We start from the raw sequence: 17317 nt of genomic DNA, 5'->3' as shown, positions 1-17317 counted from the left end.
TGCTAGCAACCCCCACTCCGGCCTTTTTTGGCTGGTTAGCGGTCCTAATGAGCCAAGATTACGGCTAAGTGCGCTGATGATGCTGCAAAAACTTCTTGGCCGGCATCCTGAATTCCACATTAGATCAGAGATTACGGAGCCGCAGATCTGGGCAGGTAGTCTTTGGATGCCCTCCCCAGCTCTAAATTAAACGAACATGCAATCGGATTTCTGAATGAAATCTGCATATGGAATGCGTCCTATGAAAATATGATTAAGCGCCTGGGCAGACTAACCCTAATCCCAGATATAGGTCTCTGTTCGGATTTCTGGCCTGCGTTTAGGGTCTTGTGTCCTGTGGCGTCATACATCTGGCACATTAATGAGTCCGGTCAACGGCAGCTTTGTCCCGCTTACTTGTTCACAGTTTCGCGGAAATTACGTGTTCATTTATCCCGATTTTCCCGGCCGAAGGTGCCGCGATCTTTGGCTTTGTTTGGGTTCAGGGCACAAAGGAATTGTGTAAGTTTCGACAAATTAGAGAACATAAATCCCGGTAGCCGCTTTGTTATCATTGTAAGCGGCGTTTTGGCTCACCACACGCTCTCGAGGCATTAGATGGTTTTTTCGGGAACCACTTCTAGCGTTCTTTTGTGTTATGCAACCTGTGGGTGGACCAGGACTCTAGTGCAAAGCTTGGCGGAAAAGAGCCCTGTCTAAGCTACTGCTCAGCGAAAATCCCAGATTGGAGAGGATGGTTTAACAACCGCTGTGCTATAATCGTGGCAAAACTTAATGTAAAACAAATATTAGTTTGTGTTATTTATAGTCGGAGAACTAGACTTAAAACTATTTTTTTGTAATTTAACAAATTTACGAAAGAGTGCCCACTCTTAGAAAAAAGAAGTTAGATGATTTATTGCCGGATGAAGTTTCTTTGATTCTTTAAGTTTATATATTTGAATTTTATTTTTTGTCTCAGTTCGCTTTTTTCTTTATCTATCAAGAAAAATCAAGATTCGCAATCTCCGATTTTTGATTCTTTAAAAGTGGTCAACTCAACATATCCCAAATACAAGTTAAATGTAGAACTTTGATTTTCTTTTAGTTGATTACTGCAAAAAAAAAATATATTGTTTTAAAGTCAAGCACATATTCTGGATTACGACCAATCACAAATAATAATAAAACTTTTCATTCTTGGTTTTCATAAGATTTTCTAAAGGTTGTATAAAATCGCGCGTATAATATCCTAGACTTTGCATTTATTTCAAAAAAAATATATATCTAACTATATAGCAATCAATTTATTACTGGTTTTATATAAATGTTTGGGACTACTTGACTTACAAATAATGCCAATGGACAACAACAATTTGGATAAGATAAGCTGTCCCGAATCAAATTAATTCCCTTCAATTACATTGAATTGAATATCCATTTGCCAAATGAGTTCCAAACTGTACCTGTGGTCGATCCTTTTCAACCCAATTCAGAACGGGGGAGATCCGACAAGATGAGATCAGTTTAATCAATGAACTTAAGGACCGATCCTGCGACAACTCCTTGCTAAGTAAATGGATTCATTGATCGTTTGGCTTGTTCAATGAAACCTCGGGCTCATTCTCAATCCATCCTGCCAATCGAGCGATCACGTGGATCCGCACCATAAATCCAATGCCGAAATGGAAGCGGAACTAATAAACGAGGTCCTGGCAAATGGCCGACACGATTCAGGTACCTGGTAGGAAACCCGGTGAGCTGTTTAACCTGTTTTGTGATTTGTGGATGAGCCGGGAAAAAGGAAGGGTAGTGCTGCTGCGAGAGAGATAGATATAGAGGGTGAGATAGGGAAGGTGAGATACTTTTTAACAAGCACAATTTTGAAATAAATAAAATTAATGAGCAAACCATGTTAGTTACAACTACCAAATGAGATGAGGGCATGGAAGAGAAAGGTGTCAAGGGAAAGTCGTAGAGAGAGAATTTGATCAGAGAGGGCCAACACCCCTTAAACAAAAGCTACCTGCAACACAAACTCACACACACACTCTGAGCGAGCCAAACCAACACAGATAAGCGTTGCGAGATACTGAGACACTGGGGGAAACTACCCCTGGAGGAAAAGAGCGAGAGCGAGCGAGAGGGCTGACAAGGACGGCAGGACATGGGCGAAAGCGAAGGACTGGGATTCGAGAGCGAGCCTCGCCCATTTCACTTGCAAACAGCCAACGGCCCGTGGACGTATTTAAACATACGTACCGCAGGAATCGCACTCAGTCGGTGGTTGTTGATCGTCACGAGCGCAACTCGCACTCAAATCAGTCGATTCAGTTCATTCTAGTTCGTCGCAGTGGCTGTGAAATTCAAATCGTCGACTAACCCAATAATTGATAAACTAATTAACCGATTTTCGGTGTGTGCACATCATACTTCTGTGACAATAACAAACGAGCTTCCAATCTAAAACTGGAACCACGCAACAACCCAACGCGCAGCAAGTGAATCAGAAAGCAATTGCAAGTCCGTACAGTTTGTGAGCTCTCCCGGTGGAGATATGATGACCACGACAACCTCGCAGCACCACCAGCACCACCCCATCATGCCGCCAGCCATGCGCCCCGCCCCCGTTCAGGAAAGCCCCGTCTCGCGCCCCCGCGCCGTCTATAGCATCGATCAGATCCTGGGAAATCAGCACCAGATCAAGCGCAGTGGTGAGTTCAACTTTATCAATACTTTCAAATAAAACCTTGGCAATGTGGAAAGAAAGGGGTTCTGCGATTGGGATGTTGCTAATTGCCGTCGGCGATCCAAAATAGGGTACCTTGACAAATCCGAGCACTTCAGCCATCATCAAGAACTGTGCTTAAAGATAATTCCTTATGGAATAAATATCAATTTCGATTAAAAAAATGTAGTATAAGCTACTGGGAAAGTAAATAAATGATTTGCTTTTTTCAAGTTAAAATGTTAAACATTTTCAAAGTCATCTAGGTTCATCCTTTTTTGGATTAATACAACATTAAATTGGTGTATGCTCAAGAAATCTTAAGTTTGTTTAACTTATTTGGTTTATTAAGAAAACAGATTTTCAGATTTTTTTCCACCCAAACGAAAGTTGTGTTAAACGGCATAGTTTATTTGACTTTAATTGTCTCTTAATATACTTCTTATATTTTTATTAAACACATCCTTATTCTGGAGTTTTAAGTTGAAAGTAGTAAGTGTTTCTATCTGAAAATATGTCGCTTTAAAATTTTCATAATATTTAAATAAATTGTGCACTAATTTTCCAATTAAGGGATTTGAAGATATTCATAAAGATTTTCAAAAAATAAAATTTGGGGCCCTTTTCACTCACTTCATTAACAGATTGAAAAAACCCTTACAAGGGTAAAACTTAGTACCAGCTGTGCAAAAAATTAAGTTAGGCCTCATGCAAAGTCAATGAGCTCCCCCAAATTGATACTCCAAATTCCAACTCGTCCTTCGCCGTTGGCCACATCAAAAAGATTCTTTCAAGCATGCACAGACAAGTAGATAGACGGGTTAGACACCACCAACCATATAACATACTTCCATATCATATGCAAATTGCTCGTAGAGGACATTTTATCGTAGTTAGCTAGGGCCGGGCAGAAACTTTCCGGCAAACACCGACCTCGAACTCCACCCAGAGCAGACGGAAAACATATCATGACAATGGGAGGTGTTCGGCATGTCGCAACTCTTGTTGGGGGCGTGGCCGAGCGGCAGGAGGCAGTTCGCCCAAGGATCGGGCAAAGAAAAAAAAAAACACTGTGTATCAAAACATATCTGGCCGGATATATCTCGCAGAGAGAGGGGGAGAAAAGCAATTGCGTCATTAGACCCGTAATTAGATTGAAGTTCTTGGGATGGCGAGCTGGTATGGGAGCTGGTCCGAAATTGCCTGGATGGCAGGATTGTGGAATCACGGCCGGCACCCATTGGCCCAGGTTGCAATTTGGCGACAACGAGCGGCGTGCGCACCGCAGGACACTGCATCCTGTGAGCCTCGTAATTTGATGCTCGCTGGAAATTACCTTCTCGCCACAACGGGCTGCGCAAATGTTACGAAATACGATAAGGATACAGATCCAGAACGGGCGTCCTGCTGAGCGGGGACGTGTCCTGGTGCCATTGTGAATCCGATTAATTTGAGGTTCATTAAAGTTTGATTACACGTTTTTCGCTGGTTCTGAAAGGCGTCGTTTTGGGTATTCAACGAATCTCTTATTTGCCTTCGAGCCGTGTGAAAGGATATTTATATGCTCGGACTGGAAGGGGAAAACTTTTTACTGACTTTATATTTATTTGTTATTGATTGCCAAATCAATTTGCGTAGCTTTCGAGCACTTGAAGGATTTGATTTTTTCGAGACTGCGAATAAAAAGGGGGTTAAAATGCAGGATATAACTACTTCAGTTACAATTGAATGAATTTCAATTTCTGCAGCTGCCGCTTGGCTTTCGATTTTCAAAGTCAAACGCGAAACTTTTTGTTCTGTTCGCCGTTCCTCGAGTTCAATTCGAAATTGTTTAACTTTTTCCCCCTATTCCTCTTTAGATACACCCAGCGAAGTGCTGATTACGCATCCCCACCACGCCCATCCGCATCACATCCATCACTTGCACAGCAGCAACAGCAACGGCAGCAATCATCTGTCGCACCAGCACCAGCAGCAGCAACACCATCAGCAGCAGCAGCAGCAGCAGCAACATCAGCAACACCAGCACCAGCAGCAGCAATTGCAGGCTCAGGCCAAGCGAGAGGATTCCCCAACGAACACGGACGGCGGCCTGGATGTGGATAACGACGACGAGCTGTCCTCCAGTCTGAACAATGGCCATGATCTCAGCGATATGGAGAGGCCGCGAAAAGTTCGAAGGTGAGTGCAGCGACAATCCGCTTAGCAGTTCAAATCGTATTTACTCATTGTCGGGCTATTAAAAAACACACAAACAAAGGGGAAAACTCTTATCCATAGTCTATAATAGAACAAGCATCTAACGAGCCGCCCTTGCCTGCCTTGATTTTTCACAGATCTCGCACAACATTTACAACATTTCAATTGCATCAACTGGAGCGGGCGTTCGAGAAGACCCAATATCCGGATGTTTTCACAAGGGAGGATCTGGCCATGCGATTGGATTTGAGCGAAGCACGCGTGCAGGTAATTCAAATTGGTTTTCGATTCGCGCAATTATTTTCGAATTAGGTTTTAGTCGAAAAGAAATATATCTCTGGTAGCCAAGCTTTTACTCTTCGTTCGGAAAACTGAAACTCCACTAACAAGCGAATAAACCACTTTTAGCGTCTGGGAACTTGAATGTCTAGATAAGCCCGTGAAACAATCGGCGAACCCAATTTGTAAATGGTATTTGGAACACTTAAACCCCACTTTGTATACAAACACGCTTAGATCTCTAGTCGGAGGGTTGATGATGTTGATGTTGTCGCGTCCCTTTTTAGGGGTTGGCCCAAGGACATTAGATATTGTGATTTTCCAAATGATTAAATTGGCCGCGCTCACATGGTGTTGGTATTTTTATTAACTCTACTTTTGGGTAAACAATTAAAGTGGCTTTGGGTGGCTGTCTGCCTGCTGCAGCACACGCGGCTAAATACACCCGACTACACATGTAATTAGGGTGTTGTCCCTTCGCCTGCCATTTGCCCCGAATCGCATACAATTTGATTTCAGTTGAAAATGCTTTCAAACACTTCACATTTGATTGAGCGAATCGCTCAATTTCGATGCTGTTGACAGGGAAAAGGGAAATGGGAAAAGTATCGCTTGGCAGTCGCACAAAAAAGTGAAGAGAATGTAAAACAACTTGACCTAAGCACTCTCGCTGGCTCACATTGGGATTACTGGCATACTCTGCATACAAATTGTCCGTTTCACGGTCTTTATCCGCATCCGCATTCGCATCCGCGTTCTCATCCCTCGCGTACTCACTGTGATTTGTATCTGTTAGCAGATTAACTGTAATTGGTCATTGATTCGCATATGCAGAGCGTTTCGGGTACTTGAATAGTAACAGATTTAGAGCTGCCCGCCTTTCATGGCTGTATTTTTTTTCCTGCCCTGAGTTGATAGATACAAAGTATCTGCAGCTTAATCCTCGCTTGTTTTGGGGTTGGTGAGTGGGCAATTATTTTGGGATTTGCATGCTTGTTGTGTGGGGGCAATCGAAAAAAAGGAGTAACCAGCGGCTTAACTACCGGGTTAAGTCAAATTTTTGTGTGCGAGTATGGGGAATTCGCAAAAAATATAAAAAAGCAAAATGTTTTATTTTCTTTATTCCTATTGAAAGTTAAAAGCTAGAATACCACAACGCTCTTTGCTAATTCTTTTTTACTTGAAAATATTTTGACCTACTCAAATCATTTACAAAATATATTTTTTTTAAAATTGCATCTCTAAAGTTTTTTGAACTTTTTGTTCTTTAAAACTTTACATCCCTTATTTTTTAATTGACAAAATACTTAAATAAATTTACAAATGTTCTTAAATGTTTTAAGACTCTAACAAATTATATATTCGTTGACATCCCTTTGAAAAATATAATTTTTGCCCTCTTGCATATCTTTTGCAACAGTTTCTTCTTTCGTTTTGATCGCACATGTGTGATAAATGCTGAACGGATATCCGCAATTCAACTTTTACTGCCTGGCTGCTCTGGCACAGTGGTTTAAGTTGCTCGCATTATAATTGCTGCCAACTGACAATTAAAAAGCCCACAAAATCGCACACACATACTGATATGAAGGGGTATCAAAAGAGGATGGGAGTGCGTTGGGTGGGTGGCATTTTCCCAGGACACACAGACACACAGGACACAGGACAATAATTGGCAGCAATTATAGCAAGGAAATCGTTGCTAATTTACTACTCGCTCAACTGCACACATTGTTGCAGATTGTGGGTGGCGGGGATGGAGCCTCGTCTAAATACAGGGTGTCTATAATTGCAGAGACTCCTCTATTGTCTCGAACTCATCACCGAGTACAGTCGGTTGTCAAGTGATTTTAATTTACAAACAATTAATTTTCCCATCAAATGCTAGAGCCTCTGCTTAGCTCAGATTGAAAATTTGTCCCCCACCGAAAACGGAAATGTATGTGCAGTCAACGCCTATTTTGTGATCTGGGTGATGGGTGGCGGGTGGTGGGTGGATTGGGAGGTCGGTCATTCTCAACCCCAAGCAAGTGTCGAAAAATGCATAAGACACCCTTTTTGTCTGAAGAGTGAGACAGACAGACAGAGAGCGTTGCAAATCAGAGCAGAACACTTCCGATTGGATGCCATTGTATTTGACCTCCCCTCCTGCTGCACCCCTTGCCACTACACCCATGTCCTTTGGATCAGACATTCGAGGCTGGATATCGCAGAAGAAGCTGTGCAAGGTCCATGTGGATTCAACTTTCGAACTCACAGATTGATAGATAAGAAAATTGTTCGGTTTTTGGTCAAAGTCAAAGCAATTACAAGATGCTTTGCAGGGCAATAGTTGCCTAAAACTATTCAAGTTTAAATTGAATGATACTCCATTTTCTTAATATCCATACGGGTATCTTGTGTAGTATTAAAAACACTCTTTTATTTAGTTAAAAACTTAAAAACTCTTGTTAAACAAGCTTAAAATTGTAACCGAATAATAATTAAACCGACCAGTTTTTTAACCCTAATTTTTTTAAATAAAATTATATTAAAAACAGTTAAATACAAAATAAAGTACTCATAAAAGAAACAGTTTAAAAATTTGGTTTAACAGCTTTGTAGATTTAGATTCAGATTTTACACAGCCCTAGCTTACTATACCCAAAACACCAGGGGTATTCGCATTTGCATACGCATAACTCCAACTCTAAATTCCCTTCTTTTCGTGCACTTGCAGGTGTGGTTCCAGAACCGTCGGGCTAAATGGCGCAAACGTGAGAAGTTTATGAATCAGGACAAGGCCGGCTACCTCCTGCCCGAACAAGGTGAGTTAACCACCCCCAGCGATACGCCCTCCCAGCGATACGTATTTGATTTGTCCGCAAATTGCCAAATTACGTGTGCAACATAATTAGGAATTATGTCGCTTGTGTCACCCTCTTATTTAGGATTTTGGACTAACGAATTATCGCCCTTGTTGCTTTCAGGTCTGCCAGAGTTTCCGCTGGGCATTCCCCTGCCGCCTCACGGACTGCCAGGACATCCGGGCTCGATGCAGTCGGAGTTCTGGCCCCCGCACTTCGCCCTCCACCAGCACTTCAATCCCGCTGCAGCCGCCGCCGCCGGCCTGCTGCCCCAGCATTTGATGGCGCCCCACTACAAGCTGCCCAACTTCCACACCCTGCTCTCCCAGTACATGGGCCTGAGCAATCTGAACGGGATCTTCGGAGCGGGAGCGGCGGCTGCAGCGGCGGCAGCGGCCTCGGCCGGATATCCGCAGAACCTGTCGCTGCACGCCGGACTGTCCGCCATGAGCCAGGTGAGCCCGCCCTGCAGCAACAGCAGTCCGCGCGAGAGTCCCAAGCTAGTGCCTCATCATGCAACCCCGCCGCATGCCACGCCCCCCTCCGGAAGCGGAGGATGCGGAGGCGGCACCACCTTGATCTCCGGCGGACTGATCTCGACGGCCGCCCAATCGCCCAGCAGCGCTGCCGGCGCCAGCAGTAATGCCTCTACTCCCGTTTCCGTGGTCACCAAAAGCGAGGACTGAATGCTCCGTGATATTTGGATTCGTTATGTACATATATATGTAGATATATCTAGTTATACATTTATGGTTATATGGTATAGCCCACGCTTTGTAAGATATATGGAGCTTTGTCTATGGCCAAAGTTAACGTAGTCGTAACAACTAAAGAATTATCTATCTGTAAGATCTTAGGGCGTAACTAGCCTCATGCGAATAGCAATAGAGCGAACATAAAGGATAAAGGTAGTCTATCCACTAAGGAAAACTGTCAAGAAATAAACGATATGAAAAGAAAACTGTTGTCTTTTATCGGCTGGGTAAATGGTGGTACAGATTTATCGAATAAAAGGAAAACGATGAAGGAATCAGTTATTTTTCGAATTTTTAACATAGTTTTAATGCTCAGTGGGGACATCACATAGGGCAAAAATGTAGTCAGTTTTTGTTTTAATTTATGTATATTTTTAAAAAGATTATGTTCCGTTTTTAAGCAAAATCAACAAAAAAAAATGTTTTTTTATTTTATTTTTGATTTTTGTGAGCATTGTTCATAATTTTTGAACAAAATCAATAAAAATTAAAAAAGAACTATATTTTTAATTTTTTTGAGTATCGTTCATTATGACTACGGTCCCTGACATTTTTAATTATATTTTGGAACACATCCCAATAAATAAAACGTCTTCCAACCATAATTAAGCTTCGAGCATCTTAAAGTCGATTATGGTGTTTATTTCATTTTTTCCCTACCCACATTTTTTATAATAAAAAAAATTAACGTATATTGCAACAATTTAGGTTTTCATTTATATATGTATATTTCCGAAAGGATGCAAAAGTTTAATATTCTTTAAAACATCTCAAAAAACATTGAAGCTATGATGAGATTTTTCTCAATTTTTTTATCTTTCTTTTGGCAGCTATACTTTTTTGTTTTCCGATCTTAACAAAATTAAAAGCGTAATTCTGTCTTATTAAGCCAATCCAATATAATATATATAATTTATAGTGTAAAAAATGTACATTCTGCAAGGGTATAACATATTCCCTAAACTAGAAATATTTAAGCACGAGTATATGAGGATTTTTTATTAATCGTAAAATATTTAATCCTCATATACTGAGGGTTTTCAAAACCTCTATACATCGTCCTCCATATTTTGTGCTTCATTGCCAGCGTTAATCACCGGGTCAACTTCCGTGAACCTAAGCAATTTTTTAATTTTCCACAACATGATCCTCCCCAATTGCCGCTGCCCTGCAAAATAATCGCAAAAAGTTTGTACCTTGAGTAGGGCTTATGGCCCTACAAAGTCTCATTATAAATCGCTCAAATGTTACAATTGATTGTGTACAAACTCGACTCGACCTTTCCTTTGGGCAGAGTCAAATGAAAACGATCTTGGGCCAGGAATCGAGAATAGTCGACCTACCCCGACTCAATTGAAAGGGCATGGGCGCGGAGAGTTTAAATCGTACAATAATCTCGATATTATGTCAAATTTGCCAAGCAGAGGAGGAAATGTTGCACAACATGTGAAGAGACTGCGAAGGATCCCAAGAAGTTGGCGAGCAGTGGCGAACAATGGGCCAGAAGGAATCTATCGCATTGTGCCAGACAGCCGTGGAGGAAATGCAATTCAATGGGATGTGTGAGCCAAAGGATTTGCACCGAATTCAAGTGGTGGTGGCTGCACGGGGAACAGGACGACGAGTCCTTTTGTAGCGGGCCGCATGCAGAGCTAAATGCTATATTGATATCTCGTAATTTGTGCCATAATTACTTTTTAATAATTTCGCACAGCGCTCGGGCTCGCTGCAGGATATCGCATTGTGTGCCCGATGGCCTCAAATTTAATAATAAAACGCCGTCAAGTTCCTGCTCAGCCAGTCCTGTCTAGAGTTCATTCCCTGATTCGAATTCGGATCCGGATTCGGGTTGGAATTTGATTACACTTACCACTCGTCGCTTTTCGTGATGGGCGAGGTCAGACCCAAATTCCCTGCACAAATACAGGCGCACAACAATAATGAGCGAAATGCGCGACTTAACGGATTTGTCACAGTCAAAAGGATATGTCGGGGGAAGGAGGAGCATTCACGACCAGTCAGCCAGCCCGGCGTTGTCAAAAGAAGCTCTCATAAAACTCATATGCAATTGCCTTTTCTGGGCGTCCTTTGTATACAAGGTAGCAAAAGACATCCGGAAAATGGAAGGACCTGCAGGCTGCACTACGCTTTTTGCAAGTGGGGATATAGGCTATGCAATTTACATTTGTTTAAATAATCGAATCTAATATAATCAAACGGTTTATTGTAATTAAGTTGGTACAACACTTTTTGTAAGACATCAAAGGTTTCAATTAAGGCAATGAAATTAAAATAAATTTTAGGGTACTAAGTTAAAATAACAAATAAATTAAACAAAAACAAAAATAAAGTAAAATAGTTTCCAGAAGAAAATGAATTTGAAATATTAATATAATATAATATACTTGTAAGCTAATATCAGCATGTAAATGAGATCATGTATGAAATTCTGAAACTAAAAATGTTCTTCTTGGGTGATCTGAAGATAAATAAGTAATTGGTATAGTATATATAGTATATTAAAAAATGCTAACATTTGTTTCTTAAAATAAAGAGATTAATTTAAGTTTGGCTTTGACAATAGTTTTTCCATATTTATTATTAATTACTATATTTCATTTCTTTTAATTTATGGACTGCTTATCATAGATATACAAATAATTTATAATATTATGTTCCAAAAACAAATGTTGCTCGCTTTATGCCACAAAGGGTATTTAGTATTCAGTCTGCTCCCAGCCGCCTTTCATCTTGTTTCTATCAACGAAAATTCAATAAGTTGAAGTAGATCTTTTATTTGTGCAAGTGTTTGGCCAAGTTGCAATGGTGGGTGGCCAAAAGGGGGCGGGGTAAGCCGGGCCACCAAAATGTCCTTGTGTGTGTTTGTGTGCTCATGGAATTTCATTCAGTGTGCAAATGCAGCGCATCACTCTCTGCGGGCTATAAATATATGAAATTTATCAAGTGGCCCTTCGAGTTTCGCATTTGTGGCTCTACGAAATTGAGTGTCGAGGGCCTCGCCGTCGTCTTTCCAACTTTCCCACTTTCCCGCTTTCCCTCGCCTTGCCATCGTATTTGCACTCAGCTCAGTGCAATTTCACCTTGTGTAGGCACAAATTTTTATGAGAGCCGAATGCTCTTCAAAATGCCCAACACAATGGGTAACGAAAATCAATTTCGTTCTCGACACTCGACACTCGAGCGCATTAAAATGGTAACAGTTACGCAAAACAGGAGCAAGTGGACGCAATAAGAGTCGGTGGGCGGTGCACTTGAAAAACTGTCAGCATTTTCGACACGTCTGTATGTATCCTTGTATATATAAATATGTGCTCAATCCCAGCGTAATGAGCGACAGTTGATGACGCACTGAAGTCAACTGAATACAGCGGTAATTAAACAAGTTAAATCCGCTCAACAGACGCTCAGAGAAGATTTCACCTTGCAGTGGAAAATCGCCTTTACGTCCTGCTCTGTTTGCCGCCGTATTTTCATTTCATTTGGCACAGCAGCCGCATGGCTCGTTACGCGCACTTAAAAATTTATTTCGCATTTAATTCATCAAAAGTTGTCAGCGCAGTAATTACGCAGATTGTCTGGCTTTCTGTGGGTGGAAGGGAAGACGTGCCTAATGAGCGCCATTTTATGGATGCCACAAAAGGGAACCGAAGGGCGCTCCGTAATTGCTGTAATTTGTGACCACTTGAGAGGACCCATTCCGACAGAAGGAGTATCGGGTGTCCCTCGATCGCTGATCGCCAGAACATAAATTGCCAACACACCGCAACGTGCAATTGCAAAAGAAAACATTTCCGACAGGATACTCTGGAAATAAGTATGCTGGCGACAACTGCGAAACTCGATACTTTTGTGTCGATTGCTACCCCTCCTGCTAAGTATTTCAAAGCGGGCCGACAGCAGATCCTTTCCAGCTGAGACTCCTCAAAAAGGTGAGGATATATGCTGAAGGAAACTCCTGCCTGCTGACTTCAAAATGTGGCTAAGCTGCGCCTAATTTTATCGATTGCCAAACGCTTGCAAAACGACTCGTCTCCTTTGGCCGTGATTAAAGAAAGAGCAGTGCCCCGTGGTTTTTGTTTACAGATTTTAGCCATAATGGTTTCATGCCTCATTTGTCTGATGCGGCCCTTGGGCAGTTCAGGTAGAATTGGGTACTATATACTATATAGGCGGGCAGCTGGATTATAGATTTGTTATATGTCAACAAATTGTCAAAAAAGGTACCCACTTTAGCAGCAATATCAAGTACAAAACTTCTTCATAGGTAAAGTTATGATAAAACACTTAATTGCCATTACCTTATTTATTAAGGACTAAATTTTCCATTTGTAACAGATATATCATTTAATTGATATTGACTATTTCTAATCGCAACAATTAAAAGTGAAGTACGTAATTTGTACCTTAAGAGTAATTTTAATATATTTTATTTTTATTTAGTTTCTGGCAATTTAATTAACTAAGCTGTTGCAAAATAATTTATTATGAAAAATTGTTTTATTTCTTTTTTTTTATTACATTGGCTTCTGGCTTATCTTTTAAGCGATCGGCCAGACTTATTTATTTCCTAATGTAATGATTAAAAGGAAAAAGCCAATTCTCAATGTCATGTGTGTAAGAAAAACGAGAAAAGGCAGCGATTAAATATGATCGATAACTGTATAAAAAAATTTATAGCTGTTAACCAGAGCGCATAGTCATAACTATAATAATAAATTAAATAAACAAACAAATATATCAAAATGAGCTCGAAACAGGGATAGCGGCGAAAAAAGAAATGCTATTAAATTAAGTTAATCAAATGTATGCGCTGTGAAATTAGGCAGCTGTTGTATTGGGCCTGTTTGCATTTCCACCTTGCCGGCATTTCCCGCTCACAACCACAGGCTCATAAATTATATTAATAAAAAGGCAATGGCAACAACAATGCCAATAGGGCGGAGGAGGGGGAGTCATGTGTGTCATTGCTGTTAAACTTTGTTTACATTTTGTTTATTAAACGACGCGGAAAACTAGCGACATTCAGACGAAGTTGCGAGCGTGTTAGAAACTATCCGGTCACACCTGACTGACAATTCACTACCCCTTTTGGCTCAGTAAGTTGTATTTGATTTTAATTAAATTTCCGCAACTTTGTCACAATTTGTTTGTATACTTTAGAGCCCAGCCCTTGGCTTGCGTGTTGTCGTTGACGCCTTCAGCTCTTCTGGATGGCTTTGTTTGCCCAGCTCGAGCACGTGAATGTGAATGTAAATGTGGCAAGTTGAGCCAGTCATTAATTGCCAGGCCAACACCTTGGCAGGTGTCGCCCGTTAGGTTTGTGACGTGAAAATTTGGTTGGTGCCTAGTCGTCAAAAATTGGTTTTTTCCCCCGCCAATTGCCTTCAGCCAGCAGCATTTCGTCCTCCGGCTCCATGATTTTCTCCAACTGCTGCAGGACCTGCGGCACGCGTGTCGCATTAGTGCGTTCTGGAAGAGGAAGAAATATAGTACTAGCAGTCATTAATAAAAATTTAAGAAATTAAATAATGATATTACTATTAGAGGTCTATTTTAAAATGTTTGTCGCTTTAGTGCGTTCTGAAACAGAAACAAATAGAGTATTAAGAGTAACTAATAAAAATGAAAGATATTAAATAATGTTATTACTATTACTACTATTATTACTCCTATTAGAGGTAGGTCTATTTTAAAATGTTTGTGGTTAACATACAAAAAATATCCTTTCTAAAATTCGTTTAAGTATATGATAGTTAAGTCAAAAAGATACCATTAATGAGTATTGAGTAATTTTTACAAATATAAAATTTGATAAAACGATAATTCTATTAAGATCTTTTTTACCCTGCGATTTTATAGAAAATTTGAAAAATACACAAGGCCGAAAAACATGATTTTATACTAATAAAGGATCTGCAAAAATGATCGCTCGTTGCTTAAACCTCAAAATTAGTTATCAGTAATCAGTTTTAAGCTTAAATTCGCTGAAAATTTGACTATTTTATAAAAACAAACATTTAAATTTACAAGAACAATTTCCAACAAAATTTAAGCTTGATGATATTTTACTGATATAGAGACTCACCCAGCTCGTCGAATATATCGGCAATAGTTGCCAACGGACGACCATATTCCTCATGGTCCGCCATGCTGAAGGTGCCTGAAATTTATTCTTTTTCAATTTGTTTTCCTATTGAAACGAAAAGTGTTGTTTGTGTGACTGGAAAAGCGATCTGACAGTGTAGGAACTGGCTGCCTGGGAATCGATATCCACGTTCGATACTTTGATTCCTCGCTGTCTATTCTACTATTCTACCGGTTGTCCCTTTTCTCCTGGTGCGCAGTTCATTGTGTGTGTGTGCCAATTATTACGCCTGATTTAATAAACTCAATGAGGCTCTTAACTGCTCTAAGTGGCTGCTAATCGTTTTGGGCAACAAAAAAGCGAGTGGAGAGCAAAATGGAAATAAAATTGTTGTGCGCGCTGCGACAGTGACACATCAAACGAAATTGATGACAATTGAAGCTCTCCTTACCAACCGAGCAGGTCCTTTCGCTTCGGCGTCTTCCTCTATGTCTGTCAGGTCTGTCTGCCAAAAGGGAGCCCCATTCACGCTAAGCCCACCGGAAACGGAAACGCGCCGCAAATTGCAAAGTTTGAGCAGCAGAACTCGTCTGCGCGCTCCGCAAAATTAATTTCATCTTCGATTCTGTTCGTGGGCGCGTTCTATGGCGGGAAATTGGCAGCAATTTTCTTTGCACTCTTCACATTTCCCCGCGATTATAATAAATGCGAATTTCCTCGGCCATTTCCTCGACAGTGGGCAGAGAAGGCAAAAAGCAGCTCTGATGAGGCGTGGCCTTGCCCAAATAGTCCTTTGTTTGAGCGTCGTCAACATCCATGAACTCATATTTCGATGAGCGGAGCCATTTTTTATTCGCTTCGTCCTGCCGAGGATTTTGGCTTTATTTTTTTTGTCGCTTTCTGCATGAACAGTTTCAAGGACATGACCGAGAATTCAAGTGCGCGGCACTTGAAATAACAGAAAAATATCTAGGAGAGAAAGGCCCAGAGTCGGACAACAAAGCAGTGTGAAACTGTCATTTGTGCAGCCAAAGTAGAATTTAATCAGGCGCATAATTACCATGGCTCACATGTGTGAGCGGACTTAGGACATGTGTGAAAAGGTAAAAGGTGAAAGGTGACGGGATGAGGACGAGTGTGTGTGGAATTCGGGATTGCGGTTCGGCAGCTTATTCAAATTGCTAAATGCTCGCATTATTTGTGCTAATTTGTGGGCAATTTTCTAATGGCTACTTTTCACACATAATACACGGCTATAAGCTAAAGTGTTTCTCGGCCAAGCTGCTTAGGCCAAAGATCTCGCTGAGCCACCTCTTTAGAAACGGCCAAAGTACTTGAGATTATACCGGGTTTCGAAAAGGTCTCGAAAGTAATTTCCCAACACGGCAGGGTTGGATGGGTGGATGGGGTTGGAGAGGTCACAGCCACCACCTCCCCCAGTTGATGGAACCAAATCTATTGAGTCAATTAGCGAGCGATTATAATGACTGGCCGGTCCATCCCCCTTGTCACTCAACCAGCCAGTCAATCAGCCCTCCTGCATCGCTTTAAAGTCATTGAAAAATTTGCACATAAATTGCGTAAAGTGCACATTTTTGTTTTGTGTTTTTTGTTCAGCCCTAACACGTTTACACGGCCTCGTCGAGGTCCTGGGCCTGGGCCTGGGCCTGGGCCAGGTCCTGTTCCTGTTCCAGTTCCAATGGGCTGCACCCTTTTGCCTGTTCGTCAATGGCAATCACCCCCAATATACATATGTATATGTGCGTGTGTGTTAACCACGTGAATGCATCACCCCTTTATCCGTGTGAGTTGGTCTTCCTCCGCTCGGATCGCTGGCTTTTTCTTCTTTATTTTTATTTGGTCAGCGAATGCGAACATTGTCAGCCCAATTTCACACAAAAAATGCAATCAAATGTGACGCTTTTCATTATCCCCGCGATTTAAATTTTCATTCAGTCGACAAGCGGGGAAGGGATATTGTGGATGTGGGTGGGATTGGCAAAAATTTAAATCAATCAATTCAAATTGCCTTGCCTGAAACGGATTTTAAATTGTTCCTGTGTTTCTTTGAAAACCACATTAATTGGGATAAAACTAAAATAAACTCTGAAAAGTTGAAATATTAATAAGTAATTAAACCCTTTTTGGTCAAATATTACTTAGTAATTATGCTGTATTGCTGGTTTGGCAATGTGCAAACTGAATTCAATTAAATAAAATGCTGGCAGTTATATTTTTCAAACAAATTATGAATTACATACATTATATTTAAATTTTAATAGCGGCTTAATTAGGGAAAAGTTATTGAAAAAAAATGTCTGAAATAATATTTTTAACTTAAAAATCAGGGAGTAAAAAAAAAGTTAAGATCTTTAAAAATAAATAAGATATTTATTTTGATCATTACCAAAAATAAGTAAGCAAG

The 17317-nt window shown here is 40.8% G+C and overlaps 2 protein-coding genes across 2 annotated transcripts; one reads left to right on the top strand and one right to left on the bottom strand.

Annotated features, from left to right (window-relative positions):
* The first annotated feature begins 2249 nt into the window (after positions 1-2249).
* LOC128256138 (homeobox protein orthopedia) lies at positions 2250-8966 on the top strand. The gene is made up of 5 exons (XM_052986266.1): positions 2250-2693; positions 4567-4888; positions 5044-5173; positions 7905-7992; positions 8155-8966. Exons 1-5 carry the CDS (start codon positions 2537-2539, stop codon positions 8715-8717), a joined length of 1260 nt encoding a protein of 419 aa, XP_052842226.1. The 5' UTR covers positions 2250-2536; the 3' UTR covers positions 8718-8966.
* A 4927-nt stretch (positions 8967-13893) lies between these two features.
* LOC128256145 (uncharacterized) lies at positions 13894-15070 on the bottom strand. Its single transcript, XM_052986274.1, has 2 exons — positions 14893-15070; positions 13894-14276 (listed from the first exon to the last, which is right to left on the bottom strand). The coding sequence occupies exons 1-2, from the start codon at positions 14954-14956 to the stop codon at positions 14152-14154; spliced, it is 189 nt and encodes a 62-aa protein (XP_052842234.1). The 5' UTR covers positions 14957-15070; the 3' UTR covers positions 13894-14151.
* Positions 15071-17317: the final 2247 nt, after the last annotated feature.

This window comes from Drosophila gunungcola (assembly GCF_025200985.1).
Source record: "Drosophila gunungcola strain Sukarami chromosome 2R unlocalized genomic scaffold, Dgunungcola_SK_2 000013F, whole genome shotgun sequence".
In the NCBI taxonomy this organism is placed as follows: Eukaryota; Metazoa; Arthropoda; class Insecta; order Diptera; family Drosophilidae; genus Drosophila; species Drosophila gunungcola.
This window is presented reverse-complemented; position numbering and strand designations above follow the sequence as displayed.